Source organism: Etheostoma cragini, chromosome 15 (assembly GCF_013103735.1).
Source record: "Etheostoma cragini isolate CJK2018 chromosome 15, CSU_Ecrag_1.0, whole genome shotgun sequence".
NCBI classification, from domain to species: Eukaryota; Metazoa; Chordata; class Actinopteri; order Perciformes; family Percidae; genus Etheostoma; species Etheostoma cragini.
In genome coordinates, this window is record NC_048421.1 from 4,956,478 (window position 1) to 4,971,788 (window position 15,311).

Sequence of the window (15,311 nt, forward strand, 5' to 3'; positions counted from 1 at the left end):
ACACACACAGAACTACATAGTTAATACAGAGAGCTTTTCAGGTAAGAAGTGCCAAACAGAATTTGGACAAACCAACTGACGCTACTGCAAACTATCGTGATTTTTATGGTGTGTGCAAATATATATCATTTTTACACCCAATACTCACAGGAGATATGTGTCTGCTGTATAGTGCAGATATACTGTGTTGACCACACCTCAGCTCCATTATTACATCATAGTCAGGAATCTGCACCTTGCCACATACGTGCCTCTTTATTTGTGCAGTATTACAGTATTGTATGTAGGAAATGTGGACGTGCTGTGTGTGAGCTACCTGTGGGGCTCTGAGCCGATATAGTACTTGCAGTAACAGAGTCACATCTTCCTGTGCTCCCACTCCCACTGGAGGGAGGCGAGGGGGAGGAGAGGGGCGAGGGACTGTGCTGCGACACACAGTGAGCCACGGCAAAACCTGAACATAGACAAACACACGCACAGACAATACAGTCATGTGATACTATGGCTGGGAAATGAGTTCACCTGACCATATCGAGCCCCAACGACACAAGTACAGGTGTCTGATGGGTAAATCCATCAGCCTTTACAGTACAAAAGACTTGGAGAATGAGAAAGTATTCTTTCAAAAAATCTATTAATTGATTAATTACAAATGAGCGACATGTCGAAGGACACTGCCAGATTCAGGAAAATGACTGATACTATGAAGCTCTTTATAAAGATTATCTGTGTTTGAGAGTATTTTGAGCTTCTACTAAAGTTGAGAGAGAGAACTATTGTGTGGCACACAGTATATATACACACATGGACCTACAGCCTTACTGTATGTGTCAGGTAAAGTTTTTTGAAAGGTACAGTTTCAGCTGTATTAACAGCCCGACTCTCCTAAAAGTTTTCTCGAAGACGCTTTTTTTAGGGGGCATTTTTCTGCCTTTATTTGGACAGGACATCTGAAGACATAAAAGGGAAGACAGAGAGGGGGAACGACATGTAGCAAAGAGCCACAGGTCTGAGTCAAACCCGGGCCTGCTGCGCTGAGGAGTAAACCTCTATATATGGGCGCCAGCTCTACCTACTGTGCTATGCTGGCGCACTCCTAATACATTTTCAATGACCCAATGTTCTTTTATTGACTCTTATAATATTTCTCATAAAGTATTCAGTCTGTCAGAACATTGTGTCAACCAGGGGCTTGGGTTTACTGCTATTGTTTTATGGCCTTTGTATGATTAGATTATAGGCACTTTGCTGTAAGGCAAGGCAAGGCAGCTTTATTTGTATAGCACATTTCAGCAACAGGGCAATTCAAAGTGCTTTACACAAAATAGTAGGATATATGCTTTTGCTAAATGGATCTCTGAAGAAGTGTGAAGGCGGGGGAATCTGGTTATCTGTATGTCACCTGGTACTTTATCGACAGAGGCAAAAACTGCTCTATTTGCCGTGGGGTCGTTGGGCCCCCGTCTTGACTGCTCGTAGAACCGGAAAGGCAGGCCGCTGGGTGAAGCGTTTGCTGTCTGACTGAAACCCAACACCTCCGTCGCACTGGGCTGCACAGGCAGGTCCAACAGAGCTGGAAGTGGAAAGTGTAGAAGGGACATAAACACAGCATCTTTATAATGTCAAGCTTTGGGACTTCATGTGAAATTACAAATTACATACTACTACTACTACTACTACTACTAAATTACTAAATTCAAACTAGGAGAGCTTGTCTAACATGGGGGGAAATGGTATCCCCTGTATTGTTACTATGATAAGAGTCAATACTACTAGAAATGTTTTTGTATGCGTTACTCTTTAGTCACTGAGAGACAATCCGGCAGACTGTGGGCTGCAGTGGCTATTTTGGCAGGGTTCACATCCTCCTTTATTTTGCTGCATTGGCAAGATTTCAGATTACAGTTATTACTTCTAAAGATTTAATTCTAAAGAACCAGGCCACTGGGAGGGGAAGTACAGGTGTCTGATGGGTAAATCCATCAGCCTTTACAGTACAAAAGACTTGGAGATTGAGAAAGTATTATTTCAAAAAATCTATTAATTGATTAATTACAAATGAGCGACATGTCGAAGGACACTGCCAGATTCAGGAAAATGACTGATACTATGAAGCTCTTTGTAAAGATTATCTGTGTTTCAGAGTATTTGAACTTGTACTAAAATTTGTAAATTAACTGAGAACTAATTGACCTTTAGGTGTTTTTTGTGGGCTTTATCCTTTTGTTGAGGATGTGGAAGCCTTGCAAAACATTAGCTAAAAGCAGAGCCAGCATTTAAACTCTGGCCGTAAATTAATATACACTTGATTTGATTCTCCCTAAATTATATTTTGTACTTCTGTTTTTATTTATTTTGCTGAGTTTATTTTCATTTAATGCTCTCTGGATAACATCTCATGGGATTTATAGTAAAAATCCAGTGTACGTCCTTTTAGAGTATCTTTTGAAACCCTTCCAGCCTCTGTGTAAAAACAGCCAGCCACTCTGCTGTCCTGTATGCAATACGTTTCCTAAAATTGCAATTGCATGACCCAGTCTACTCTGCCACTGATTGGCTTACCCAGATATTCTTATCCTAACTAATCTCACTCCTCATGCCTAAAACTAACCAATCCAGCCAACCGAAGTCAATGAGAACAAGCCAATCAGAGGCAGAATGTGCTGGCCTATACACAGAGGAAAGGGTCGTATTGACCAACTGAGCAAGGGCAGAAGGTTTACTTACCTGCAATCCTCTGCATCTTCATTCGTCGGGCCTGTATGCGACCCTTGGCCAGCCTCTGCTTGGCGATGATGCAGCGGATGTGGTCGGCAAAGATGAAGTTGGCCTGTAGGATGGGCAGAGGCTTGGCGTGGGGGTTGGAGCTGGGCTTATGGATGACAATGTTCAATGCTCTGCTGTCATCCTCAACGCCAGACACCTGCATGTCCTGTTGAGAGAGGGAGGGAGCGAGGAGAAGGAGAGAGAGGGAACAAAGAGTGGGGAAGAGCATTAGAGAGAATATACCGTGAGTGAGAGAGAGAGAAATGAAAAGAGGGACAGAAAAAGGAAAATGGATTAAGTGGGAATAAAAAGTAAGGGACAATAAGAAGAAAACAGAGAGACAAGGACAGACAAAAAAATAGGACAAAAACAAGAAAGAACAAAATGCAAACGACACAGAAAAATAAGTTGAGGAAATCAGTATGAGATACAAATGGACAGTAAGTGAGGTAAATAAATAAAATATTTAAATAGGACATTAACTTTGACCACAGCTGCATTCACAAGTTCAGACCATAGGTTCAGACCCAAAAACAGTAGGGGTTAGGAGAAAAAGTAAGGAAACATATATAGATTCAAAACATACAGGCAACATGTTGTCATAACACTTTATCTATATCCGTTTCACAACAGCACACTTGATACATTCTGCAATTCATTTTAGAAGTGCGTAAGAAAAATTAAATGCATTATCACTGCCAGTGATAAGGCCATAGTGATACATACACATGCTACATGACTTAACATACCAAATTTATAGCATTTATTTCTCTGGTAAAGTGACATGAAGGGCTTAGGCAACAACAAATAAACATCTGATGAATAAAGAAAAAAACAATAAAAAGAGAAACAGGGACAAGTGGGTGGAAGGGAGAAGGGGAATATAGAAAACTTGGACAGAAAAAAACAATAAGACGAAGATAAAAAAAGAAAAAGAAAGAAAGAAAAAGCTGGATGAATTGCCAATACAAATAGAGACAGGTAAATTAAAAAAAAAAAAAAAAGAACTTTGTGTAATGGAAGAAAGGTAGAAGAAAGTAGAGAAAGTCCGGCACACAAATCAGTGGTTTTAATGACTGAAGAATTCATTCAATCTTTAGTACTGTAGAAAGACACGTCCACATAGGCATGGACACGCCACTTTTCTCTTACTTGCAGAAGGCCGGCAAACTTGACTACACCCCATCCAAGGCGTTTGGTTTCTGGTTCGACCAGACTCATCTGGTACACATCTACAGCGAGGAACCTCTGGGCCTGGCCGCCATCTTTACTTACCACCATACAAGCAATTAGGTCACTGTTATCTGAAAGAGATGATAGACATGAAATTACTACTATGAAAATCAAGTTGACACATTTCACAAGTAAAGCACTAAACACAAAGTACAGCCGAGTCTAATGGGAACGTCATTCTTTGCGGGTATTTGGTCATAAACCAAACACTGTAGTGACGTTTGCTGAGGACACCACTATAGGGGGACTTCTACACGGCAATGAGGAAACACACTACAGAAAGGAGTGGTATTCTGACAATAATTTGGCCTTGACAACCACAAAAACCATGAGATCATTGTTGACTTTAGGAGATCCAGGATGACCACATATACCTCTTCCACATTAATTGGGAAGTGGTGGAGAGTGTTAACGACATCAAATTCCTGGGAATCGACATAACCAAAGATCTATAATAACACCTTGTGAAAAAAGCTCAACGGAGGCCTTTATTCTTAAGAAAAGTCAAATAGGCCATACTGAAAAACGTCAACATAAGCACAAATAAGCTTTAAAAAGTCACTGATTAAAAACAAACGAACGCGCACACAATTAAAAAAACACTGATTATACAGTTTTTACCAAAAAGTGTATAATTCCTTATAAACTGTTCATTATAAATTAAGTATTGTGTTTTACTGTTTTACACACTATTTTACAGCACATACATAGTATTATAGCAGGCAGACAGAAGCAGTCAGTCAAAACAGACGGCCGGCTTTACACACTTAAACGGACAGAGAGGACTTTTACCTATGTCCAGCAGGACAATGAAGAACTGGTGAGCTAACATCTTGTGTTTACCACAAAAACTAGAGAGAGGCAAACATTAAATATGGAATGAAAATGACCTGATTTGACATCACTGGCTCTATACGTAAACAGGCAACACCACAAAGTGCCCCTCCTCTTGCAGTCTCACTCATGTCCCTTCCACTTTATAATATTTTTGCTCTCTGGTTCCTTGATTTGTATTCTCAAGAATCCTGACTAATCCGTCTTTAAACTGGTGTGACCGATGCGATTCGTGTGAAACTGGTTGAATCCACATCCTTGAGTACACTTTTTGATTTGGTTAATTTAAATAGCCCTTTCGGTATGGTGGGTTGCTCTAGAGGCAACTCTATTTTCACAGCTGTAAATCATGTGACCTTCTGGTTATATGAATTTGTCTTACAGATATTAAAAGATCAACAGGGGTTGTCAGGAACTTGACTTTACCCACTGAAACAGTGAGCAGGGAAAATTACCTGCAGGTGGAGAGGTAGTCCCCAATTTTTTTTCAAAGTGATGCTAACAGCAAAATGGTCAGAGAAATTAGGGGAAGTTTGATAGCTAGAATCCCCGCACCAGCAGGGAAAAAACCCTCCCACCCCCAACTTCTACTTAATTTCTGACTACAGAAGGCGGGGGTGGGTCAACTTCCCTCTAATGAAACCTCAAAGGTTTGAAAACGTAATAGACAAGTTGACCCTATTTAATAACTTTTTTGAGTTCATTGACACAGTGATGGTTTCACTGCTTTTTTATTTTATATTTTTTAAGTACTTTCACCCAAACAGACATGTTGCAGGGAAGAACATATCCATGGAATATTTAGTGTCAGGTATGTTTTTATCTATTAGTCAAGTACATTTATAGATTTAACAGAAGATGGAAGTTAAGAATAAAAGAAATGGGGTGCCTGGTTAGCTCACCTAGGTAGGTGTGTCATGAGTTCCATTTATCAGGCCTGTTGTACAATATCAATCATTCAGCCAATGAGTTGCTAATGCTATTTATTGCATACATTCTTTTGAGTTCTTAAAAAATGTGGTTAGGTAAGAAGCCCTCTGTTCTTCGTAACTACAAACCAAAGTACAAACGAGCAAGAAATGACTGAAGCGGTTCAGCAAAAAGCAGCAGACAGCAGTGCAGGGAGTGAGGCTGCCAGCATGAGCGGTGTATGTCACACTCCTTGTCCTTGCAAGTACTCCCTTAAGCTATGAACTTACTCTTAACAACCTGACAGGTTGCATACATACTACCGAAGGTTGACAATGGAGTGACAGTATTTAATGGTATGAGAAAATTTAAAATTAAATAAAAGCTTATCACTAAATTAATTTCAAGCTTTATCTCTCTAGAGCATTTCATCTTCAAGAAATAACTTGTCACACTTGGGTTTATTAGAAATATATAACACGTAAAATCAGGGTCATTTCCGTTTTTTTTGTTTTTTTTTTCAATTGCAGTAATTAGTTGGCCTGGAGACCAGACAAATCTGCAAGTTCATGTTTAATTTGCTCTGGCAGAAAGGTCAACTTTGTGACCAGGCAGCCACTTTCTTCCCTGCTGCAAAACAGACCAAGCACCACCCCAACTGAAATGTGTCATTTAGAGGGGTGATATTTCATTGTTCTGATTGGTTGTAGGTTTATCCAATTGCATCAAGAAGCATTTCAGTCTATCCCCGTTGATAAGGCCCCGTGAAAATCGGAGATGAACCGAGAAGTTCCAGATTAATACACATTTGCGAATTAGTCTGGCAATGCTAGACTAACGATTAGTCACCCATCATGAACCCAGACATGAATTTGTGTCTTTGCATGGTCCTGGGATAATGACACTTCCTCAAGCACACTTTTGGTAAAAATCTCTGAAACCACAGTACTACTCTGCGGACACAATTTACAGGTATAGATATTAACAAATGTTCTCTGATTCAACAGCAAGAAGGAGGTGCTATAATGGAGGCGGTGACAGTTAAATAGTCAGAACAAGGAGTTTGTAGGTGGAAGGTTGTAGCTTTAAATCCCCCAAACCACATGGAAAACCCCTCCCTCTCTCTATAATTACTCTGTCAGAGTGTGTTCTTAGTCAGCCGCCTTGATTAAATAAAAGTGACAGTGACTTAGCACTGTAAACTACAATTATGCGTCTGCATGGCAGTCAAGTTGCAGTTTAGATCCATTTCTGTCCAGATTCATAAGCAGTGAAGGTTTGAAGTAATTTAATATAAGATACTTAGTGTATTTGGGGGCAAAATGGAAGTTATACTAATACATATTTTATAAGATTTATAAGATTATTTATTGGGCATTTTAGGCCTTTATTTTGATAGGACAGATGAAGACATGAATAGGGAGGCCCGCCCTGTCAAGGAGTAAACCTCTATATATGGTTGCCCGCTCTACTAACTGAGCTATCGAGGCACCTTTCTCGATGCAATGTATGATTGCAGTGAGAAATACGCTGATGTCACTTAGACTATTTTTTCAGAGGAGTACAGAGGACTAATCAAGACCTTTCTCACATGGTACAACCCCAATCACTTGAAGCTCAATAACAGCAAAACCAATGAGCTTGAGGTGGACGACCAGAGGAAAAGGACAACATACATAAAGTTGTAGACAATGGTACAAATATGGATGTTGCTTCAAAAAAGCTAAACAACTCTAAAACGTGAATGCTTCAAACACATCTGCTTGGCAGACTTAATGTTTTAATGAACACACGCCAAAGATTAGCATCACCGATTCAGTATCCGAACAAATGTCTCCCCTTCGGTTCCAGAGTTATGGTGTTCAGTAATGGGATATAAAACCATCACTTCATCATTTTATCCCACAGAAATATAAAGAGTTGATCGGTCGTTTGCTGTGGCCTTTTTTTTAGTATTAAAGAAAATGATTGTCGATGGTTGATATGATTACAACACACGTTAGTGGGGAAATAAAGTATGTTGTAGACTACGTTGCCAGGAGGAGAGAAGATGGCCGCACCAGAGATGGATGGCTAGCTAGCTTGTCCGTGGCTGGCTAGTTAAATAGCTAGCATGCTGATTCCGCAACGCTTCAATGGTTACAGAAAATTAGGCTATGTGAGCAACATGCTTTCCTACACTGTGACAAAAGTGTTAGGATGAAGCATTGATGAAGTTGTTTAATTTGACTCATTCACTCAGGTCCAGTGCTTTTCAAGATGCTACAATATCTCATAAGTAACAATGAGGACACTTAAAACTGACCACCATCCTGACAGCACCTAGTTCTTTTGGTCATGACCCATGGATGAACACAAAAACATAATGCTATCGCTGCACAGAGTCATAAAAAAAAAAGTAACAGAAGGGTAAAACCATTGAGAGATTTTTTATAACTATACACGAATAAAGTTAAATGCAAGACAGATAATCATAATTACTAAATAAAAGATTGTTTACCAGTACCTTTTCAATTGACAGAAACTTATTGGAAGCCATGTCACCTACAGTATCTCTGCCACAGACTCTCTCAACAGGCATGTGGAAATATGAAAGCAGTCACAGTTTCAACCACCGAATTAGATTTGAAAGTAAACCAGCAGGGAGACATTTGGTTTCAATTGGTATGTTTCCATCTATTAGTTAAATGATTTTCTGAGATAACCCCCTCCCCCTCCCCAAGGAAGGACTTTAAGAAATATTAGAATTAGGTTTTTTTCCATCACAAGGGTTTGGAAGATTAAACAGGACTCATACAAGTAGTGCTTCCGCCGTAGACATCATACCGACATAAAAGTAGAAAGTCTTTCAAGAATTAAAACTAGGTCATCTATTTTTAACAGCCAATTATGGTAGTTTCCTGCACTCTGATGACAAAAATAAAAACATATTATATAATATTCCGGTGCAGAAACAAAAAAAACAATCATGACACATCTATCAAAAGCACGAGAGTATCTAAGGGCATACTGCTGTCAGGCAACTTTTGTCAGATCTAAATGGTAAAAAGAAAACCAAAAACTGAACATGTTACTTTTAAAGTGGTGCAAGTAATATCGTTCACAAATAGTGTGTAATTTTCTTAAATTGTCATACTTACAACGTGCTACTGATCATTAAAGAAAATCAAAGATTGAAGACATGTTGCAAAGAAGGTGTGAAAGAGGAAAAGAAAAGGGATAGTGGAAAAGAGAATTTATTCTCTTACTCCATAAAGTACACCTAATATAGATACTGTATGACATAATAGGGAATTTGTCATAAACCTTACTTTCTTTCTGAGATGTTCTGAAAAAGATTTTAGCTTTGGCCCTGTAAGCAATGTAAACACTGCAGTAGCTTAGCCTAGGCTACAGTGACAGAAATGGGGGGGATTTTCAAGGGGGCCCATTTGTTTTTATAATTTATTCGTAGATTTTTTTTAAAGAAATGTTTGTTAGAGGGCAAGTCAGAGAATATCCCGGACACACGCTTAACAAACGCGAGCGGGCATGCACGCCACATGGTGGAAAAGTGACAGAAACAAAAAAGAGTCCGGAGGATAACTAGCCTGTGAAAATTGAGAACTGTACGTCATACAACTTATGTTGTCAGTTTATTGTTAACTAGTGATTTTGTTGTTGGTGTTCTTCACCTGCTAGCTAGGCTGCACCTGGCTTGTTGATTTGATTTAATGGCGATTGCTTTGCTCACGTTTGGATTTTATGTGCATTATTGACATGCTACAGTAGTTACACTGCATTAAGATAATGTAATTAATAGTGGGTTTATTAATTATTTGCTAGCCTATATAAAATTCCTACGCATCACCAGCCGGTCAATTGGTGCGTCTCTAATAAAAAAACCTCATAGCCTGTACTGGATGTTAACATGTCTCCTGTACAGTTGCACACACATTAATATATATTTGCATTTGGTTATATCTAGTTTATCACTGTAGCCTTGGCTAGCCTACTCAGCAACCAGGTAAAAACTAAATAGTTTTAAATAAATAACTGTGTAGCGAATAAGGTCTAGTAGTAAAAGTAGCACAAATGTTTCTTTTAAATGGTACAAATCAGCACAAACGTAGCACAAACAATTGAGACCATTTTGTTGACATTTCAACATTAATGGGGTGCTTGGTGACATCATGCATGTATGGTATAGCCTCTAACAATCATTGCCTGAATAAAAATCATCCCTGAATAAATAAATAAAAAACTTGTGCCCTCTTGAAAATTGCAAAGGCCCCCTCTGTCACTGTAGCCTAGACTAGCCTACTCTGCAACCGGGTCTGGCACAATAAATGTGTAGCCAATAAAGCCTGATAAACTAAAAACCGAAGAAGCACTATTTTTTATTTTTTTTTCTCAATGGCACAAATCAGTACAAACAATGGAAAACATTTTGGTGAGATTTGGACATTAATGGGGGGCTGGGTGACGTCATGTGTGTAATCCATAAAGCAAAATAACGTAGAAACAAAAGTAGCACGTTTCTTTTAGCGGCAGAAAATGACACAAACATAGCAAAACCAATGGGGACCGTTCTAGGGAGATTTGGACAAGTATAGGGAGCTGGATGACGTCACTGGCCAGAAAATGTAAAGTTTAATTACTTCAAACCCTTAACAGCACAAACAATTATTTTTACGGCACAAAAGAATAGCAATAATTTGAATAACTTTTGGATGACGTGGGGGGCCAGCTTCACGCAGGTTGCTCTTACTTGTTGGCTGCAGATGGTCTCAAAGCAAGCAAACAAATTGTATAGCTCACTTGCTATAGACACATTAGCACTTGACAAGGAGGAGGTTTGTAATCTTTCATAGTTTTTAGACTTTGCCACATGCTTCTTGAGTTTCCCTCCTGGAACTGAACACTTTCTTCCCGTAGTCCAATTGGGGTGCTTGACATAGAGGCATATAGAGATAAAAAAAGAAACCAGGCTTATCCTGTAATTTAACAAGTCACCCTTGGTAGGTAGCTGAGTTGTAGCCTTTCTTTAGATACAGAGAAGTGGAATGTTGTGGGGTTGTGATGGCAGAAAGTCATATATTTACATTTGTATGGTTTGTTGATTTGCAAACTTTGTGAACCAAGTGTGTACCCAGTCTTAACTCCCGTTCACATTACTGTGCAGTGCTTGTGATATCCTGCAAGTCATAGAGCTAACCACTTGCAAGTTTCCTTACCATCATCTACACACCTGTGTGCAGTAAGAGAAGTGTTCCGGTTATCTCAGTGTGTGGGAAGCTGTGCACCTGTACATCGTCTCTGTAGTTGTGGTTGTGAATATTTGCATAGGCATGTGTCTTGATACTGTTAACATTGCACTCACACGTCTGTGTTGTAGAGCTAATGCTGTCTTTGCAAAGAGTGTGAATGTGTTAGACAGAGAGAGGTAGCGAGAATTACGTAATTGTACTCTGTAGGGGTGGTTAGTTATGTTTTCTCATGCTCTTGTACTTAAACAGGCAAGTGTCCGTAACTAACTACAGTCTGCACAACAGCAGTTCATGTGACCCAAACTCTAGTTCGGTTTTCATTGCTTGAACAGTTTTCAAAATCTCTAGACACTTATGCCATGGCTTTAACCATAACCTGCACAACACTGTGGATTTACAGCACTGTGTTCAAATGTCAACACACTGCTCTCACAACTGTTAACTACACATTCAAAACATTAAATTTCAGTCTGGTGCCTATCAAAACAGTGCTGATTGTAATTTAGCTGAAAGACAGCAGGTGTCTTGTTTAAGACTAGTTATTGAAAATTTACTTTTTTTGTTTACAAACACCAAATAATAATTACAAACAATTATACACTGTAATGTTTGAGAGAAACAAGTAAAGAGCAAAGATAACAATATGTCGAGGTCAGATGTCTGAGGAGAAACTGCATTCTTACTGTTTTTCAGAAAGGAATGGAAAACACCAAAATCCAGTAGTATTGATGAGAGGCAGGATTAGTCACACTATTCTTTGATACTGTTATGTAGCTTTAGTTTATTCCAGTAATTCCATAAATTACTAGAGACAAAATACCATATTGAAGCAAACTGCTGATTTTCATTACTTGTCTTCCTTTTGTAAAAATTAGTATATTACATAAAATCTAGATCTTTTCTTTAAAGAAATTGTTGAGTAGTGTGAAGTCACTCAAATCGTGCAAACTGTTAAGAGGAGAAAGTTAGTATTTTCTGTAGTGCTGTTTGATGCTAGTGTTTTTAGTCTAAGTGTGTTCTGAGTGACAGTGTGTGTTATCTCAGTGAGGGTTGTGCATGTGTTTGCTGCACTGAGCCTGTTTTGAGACGTGTGTTAAGAGTTGTGTTGCTTGGAATGAGTTTTGCAGCGGATGTAAACTGTTTAGTTCATGTGACTGTTTGTACTGCAGACTGTAGTTAGAGTTTTGCTTGTGTAGCTCTAGTTGTGCCCAGAAAAAAACTGTAATTCAGTCTTTTATTGTCCCCCTCCCTGAAGTTTGGCTCTATTTCCTAAAAGTATAAAAATGATAAATAAATAAGTACGTCAGTTGTCCAGTAGCATTATACAGTATGCTTCTGTTTTTTACTGTGTGCGTCTTACTGAGGTCTAAGACGTCATCAGTTTTGATAAGGTCTTCGGGTCTGGTCAGAGGCAGCTGCGTCTCAAGTTCTCCCTGAAGCTGAAGCGATAAGGACCTCAGCATGAAGAACACACGGATTGCCTGTGCAGAGTTCCCAAACAAAAAACAACATCATACAATGATTTTATCACTGTCAGAATCGGGCTAATCCATTGTATCTTTCATCTGTGATTTGGAGTGCCGCCATTCTGCTGTCATTTGTTTGCAGCATGGTTGTGGTTTTGGCAGGACACAAAACCAAAAGGACGTAATGAGGTATAGCCTACCTGCTGTATGCAAACATGTATTTCAAAATGTCAACTATTATCAAAAGGAAAATGCCACCGTTTGTTGAAATATGATTATTTACCACCTCCTCTTTATTTATATGAGTGGGCAATCACATTTTTGTCTCAGAGCATGCATTGTCTTAGTCCAGCAGTGCCGCCTCTAGCTTAGCTTAATGGATGGAATCCTATGTTGCTGATTAGCATGTTTTGAGTAAAAGTGACCCTACAACAACAAAAACAAAACCTAACAAACGGTGGCATATTACTTTAAGTAACAATAATTCTGCTACATGTGGGCTTAAGCCTGCCAAAATTCATATTTCAACTACAAGATCTGACTTCCCAGGAATCTAACAACCTGTTGTATTTTGAGCTATTGATTTCAAACTTAAGTGTTTTGCAATGTGAACTGAGCTTAAGTTGAGTGTGTGGACGTACCCTGCGTGTCTTCTCCATGTCTCCACAGGGCAGTCTCTTGACAAAGTCTATGCCAGTCAGTGGGGTACCGGTGGGTGGCAGCAGCACTGAGGCATCCATCATTAGATACTCCACATTCAGGGGCTTACTCTTCAACATACAAATAAGCCCATGACATACAGCACCCGCACAAATATTTGCAACATAAAGAATATATTTGGAAGCTCAGGTAATTCATGTTACATTTTTCAAGAAAAAAAAAAAAAAAGATATTAAATGAAGGCCAACTAACCGTCATGCTCCTGTATTCATCTTCAAACATGTCCAGAAAGATCTCCTCGCCCTGTGAAGACATGATCAATTTGGATGCCAGTTAAAGATAAGGCAGAGAATGTGATGGCAAAACATCTATAGAGAACTTAGATAAGCTTTCAGGCTCAGAGTTTCACCTCATTTTTGCATAAAGTGAAACCAGATGCCAGATGAATTCTTGAAAGACATTCCATCAACAAAATGTTGATGTTTAGAACGAAACAGGAAATGTTTAACAGATAGGACAAGTTGTGTTGACATGCACAGTTTAGCATAGTCATGGTTAATGTGTTCATACTCATCAGCTCATTGTGTTCCTCTAACCACACTGATACTGTACGTCTAGGAGAAAATTTCTACTTGTATTGTTGATCAAGTTAAAATAAAACCAAATAGTAAATAAAGCAGCAACCAGATTTTTCATTTTATAAATATAAAAAAACAAACAAAAAAACTGTCATCATCCACTTTTTCAATCTATCATGTTCATTGTTTGCGTGAGGCTACTTAACTGACATAAAAGTGTTATTGAATTGGAGAATGGCGTGCTTAATGGAAATGTAATCATATGGTTGAAAAACTAATTCAATGACTAAAGATAAAAATAATTTTACAATATTAAGTGCTTTAAATATGTTAAATATTTCTCAATATAAACATCCAATGACATCCAATTTCAACCAGTTTCATGTTAGATTAATCATTTTATTATTTAATCCAAATATACTTAAATCAAATAACCATTTAATTTTATGAGATTTATTATTCAAAGTTGTTTCCACTTGATGTTTGAGAGGAAATATTAATTAAAGCAGGACTTGAAAATAATTTTAAACTTGTATCTCAACCTGCTTGATAGTACCAGTTTTGAACAAAATGCTAGTTAACAAGAGGGCAGCTACTATTCCTAAGTAATGACCATAGTCTTTCATCCGGAAGCCTCTTTTTTTTCAAAGAAGTTGAAAGTTGAAGTTCTCCTGAATGATTACAGAGAACCTTTTCCACTGTCTTTGTCGATGATGATCCATTTGGTTGAATTGTAAAAAAGTCAGCCAAACTCAACTCCTGTGACTGATTCCAAAACTGATGAAGACACTCAAAGAGAAACAGAAATCATTGACTGCTCTGACAACATTTTGCCCAACAGTATAAATATGATGCTGTTTTGTATACATGGGAAACACTTTCAGTCTGACCTACTACACCTTCAGGGAAATGGTTTCAGTTATAATAACTTGATACATTTAAACACATGCAGACAAAAGAAACTTAACAGGTAGATTGTGTTTCAGCTTTTGTTGTGACACGCATCTCAAGAAGACCTGATTGTAACACCATCTTGTATGTTTACCTGTCTGGCTCTTTAATCTTATTCTGGTTTTGCTCCTTTACCTATTTTTTTCCTGATTGTTTGCTCGTTCCAGCATCTGTCTCTGTCCTAGCAGCCAGAACAGAAAAGTTTGTGCTACAGCAGTCAGCAGAATGCAACATATTTTGCATTAATATAATTTGCTTGTCTTCTGACTGACTTTCCGGTTGTCAGTTGCTGCTTCACTTGTCGTTCCGAGGTTTGAGGTTAAATACAGTGTATGTGTGGGTAAATAGGAGAAAAGTATTTATATAGGTTACTGGTGCGTGCTTGCGTGTGTGTGTGTGTGTGTATTGGGTGGATAAATGCCTGGTTATCTTAAAGAGTTTGTGCCAGTGTGTGTTACTGTGTACACTCACCTTGTAGAATCTCCGCAGTAAATGCAGACTTTCTTCTCTACCACCCTGCAAACACAAACATAAAGTATAAATAATATGAAATATTTGCAATTACGCAGTATGAACCATCATTCATCTGATACAAGTTAAACATCTTCATTAAATGTGTCTTTTCAAACAATGACCACTTAGAATAATTGCCAGAAATAGGGTTG

The 15,311-nt window shown here is 38.5% G+C and overlaps 1 protein-coding gene across 5 annotated transcripts in view; it reads right to left on the reverse strand.

Moving 5' to 3' along the window:
• The window catches only part of clec16a (C-type lectin domain containing 16A), a 40,551-nt gene that overhangs the window by 2,697 nt on the left and 22,543 nt on the right, over positions 1-15,311 (reverse strand). For 4 of the 5 annotated variants that reach the window (XM_034894111.1, XM_034894109.1, XM_034894110.1 and 1 more), the window contains 8 exons: positions 15,118-15,162; positions 13,370-13,420; positions 13,099-13,227; positions 12,352-12,472; positions 3,919-4,070; positions 2,728-2,932; positions 1,403-1,573; positions 317-454 (listed from right to left, as the gene is read on the reverse strand). In XM_034894111.1, the coding sequence (XP_034750002.1) occupies positions 317-454; positions 1,403-1,573; positions 2,728-2,932; positions 3,919-4,070; positions 12,352-12,472; positions 13,099-13,227; positions 13,370-13,420; positions 15,118-15,162 (1,012 nt within the window). The remainder of the gene's footprint in view (positions 1-316; positions 455-1,402; positions 1,574-2,727; positions 2,933-3,918; positions 4,071-12,351; positions 12,473-13,098; positions 13,228-13,369; positions 13,421-15,117; positions 15,163-15,311) is intronic. The other variant, XM_034894112.1, reaches the window with a different exon arrangement.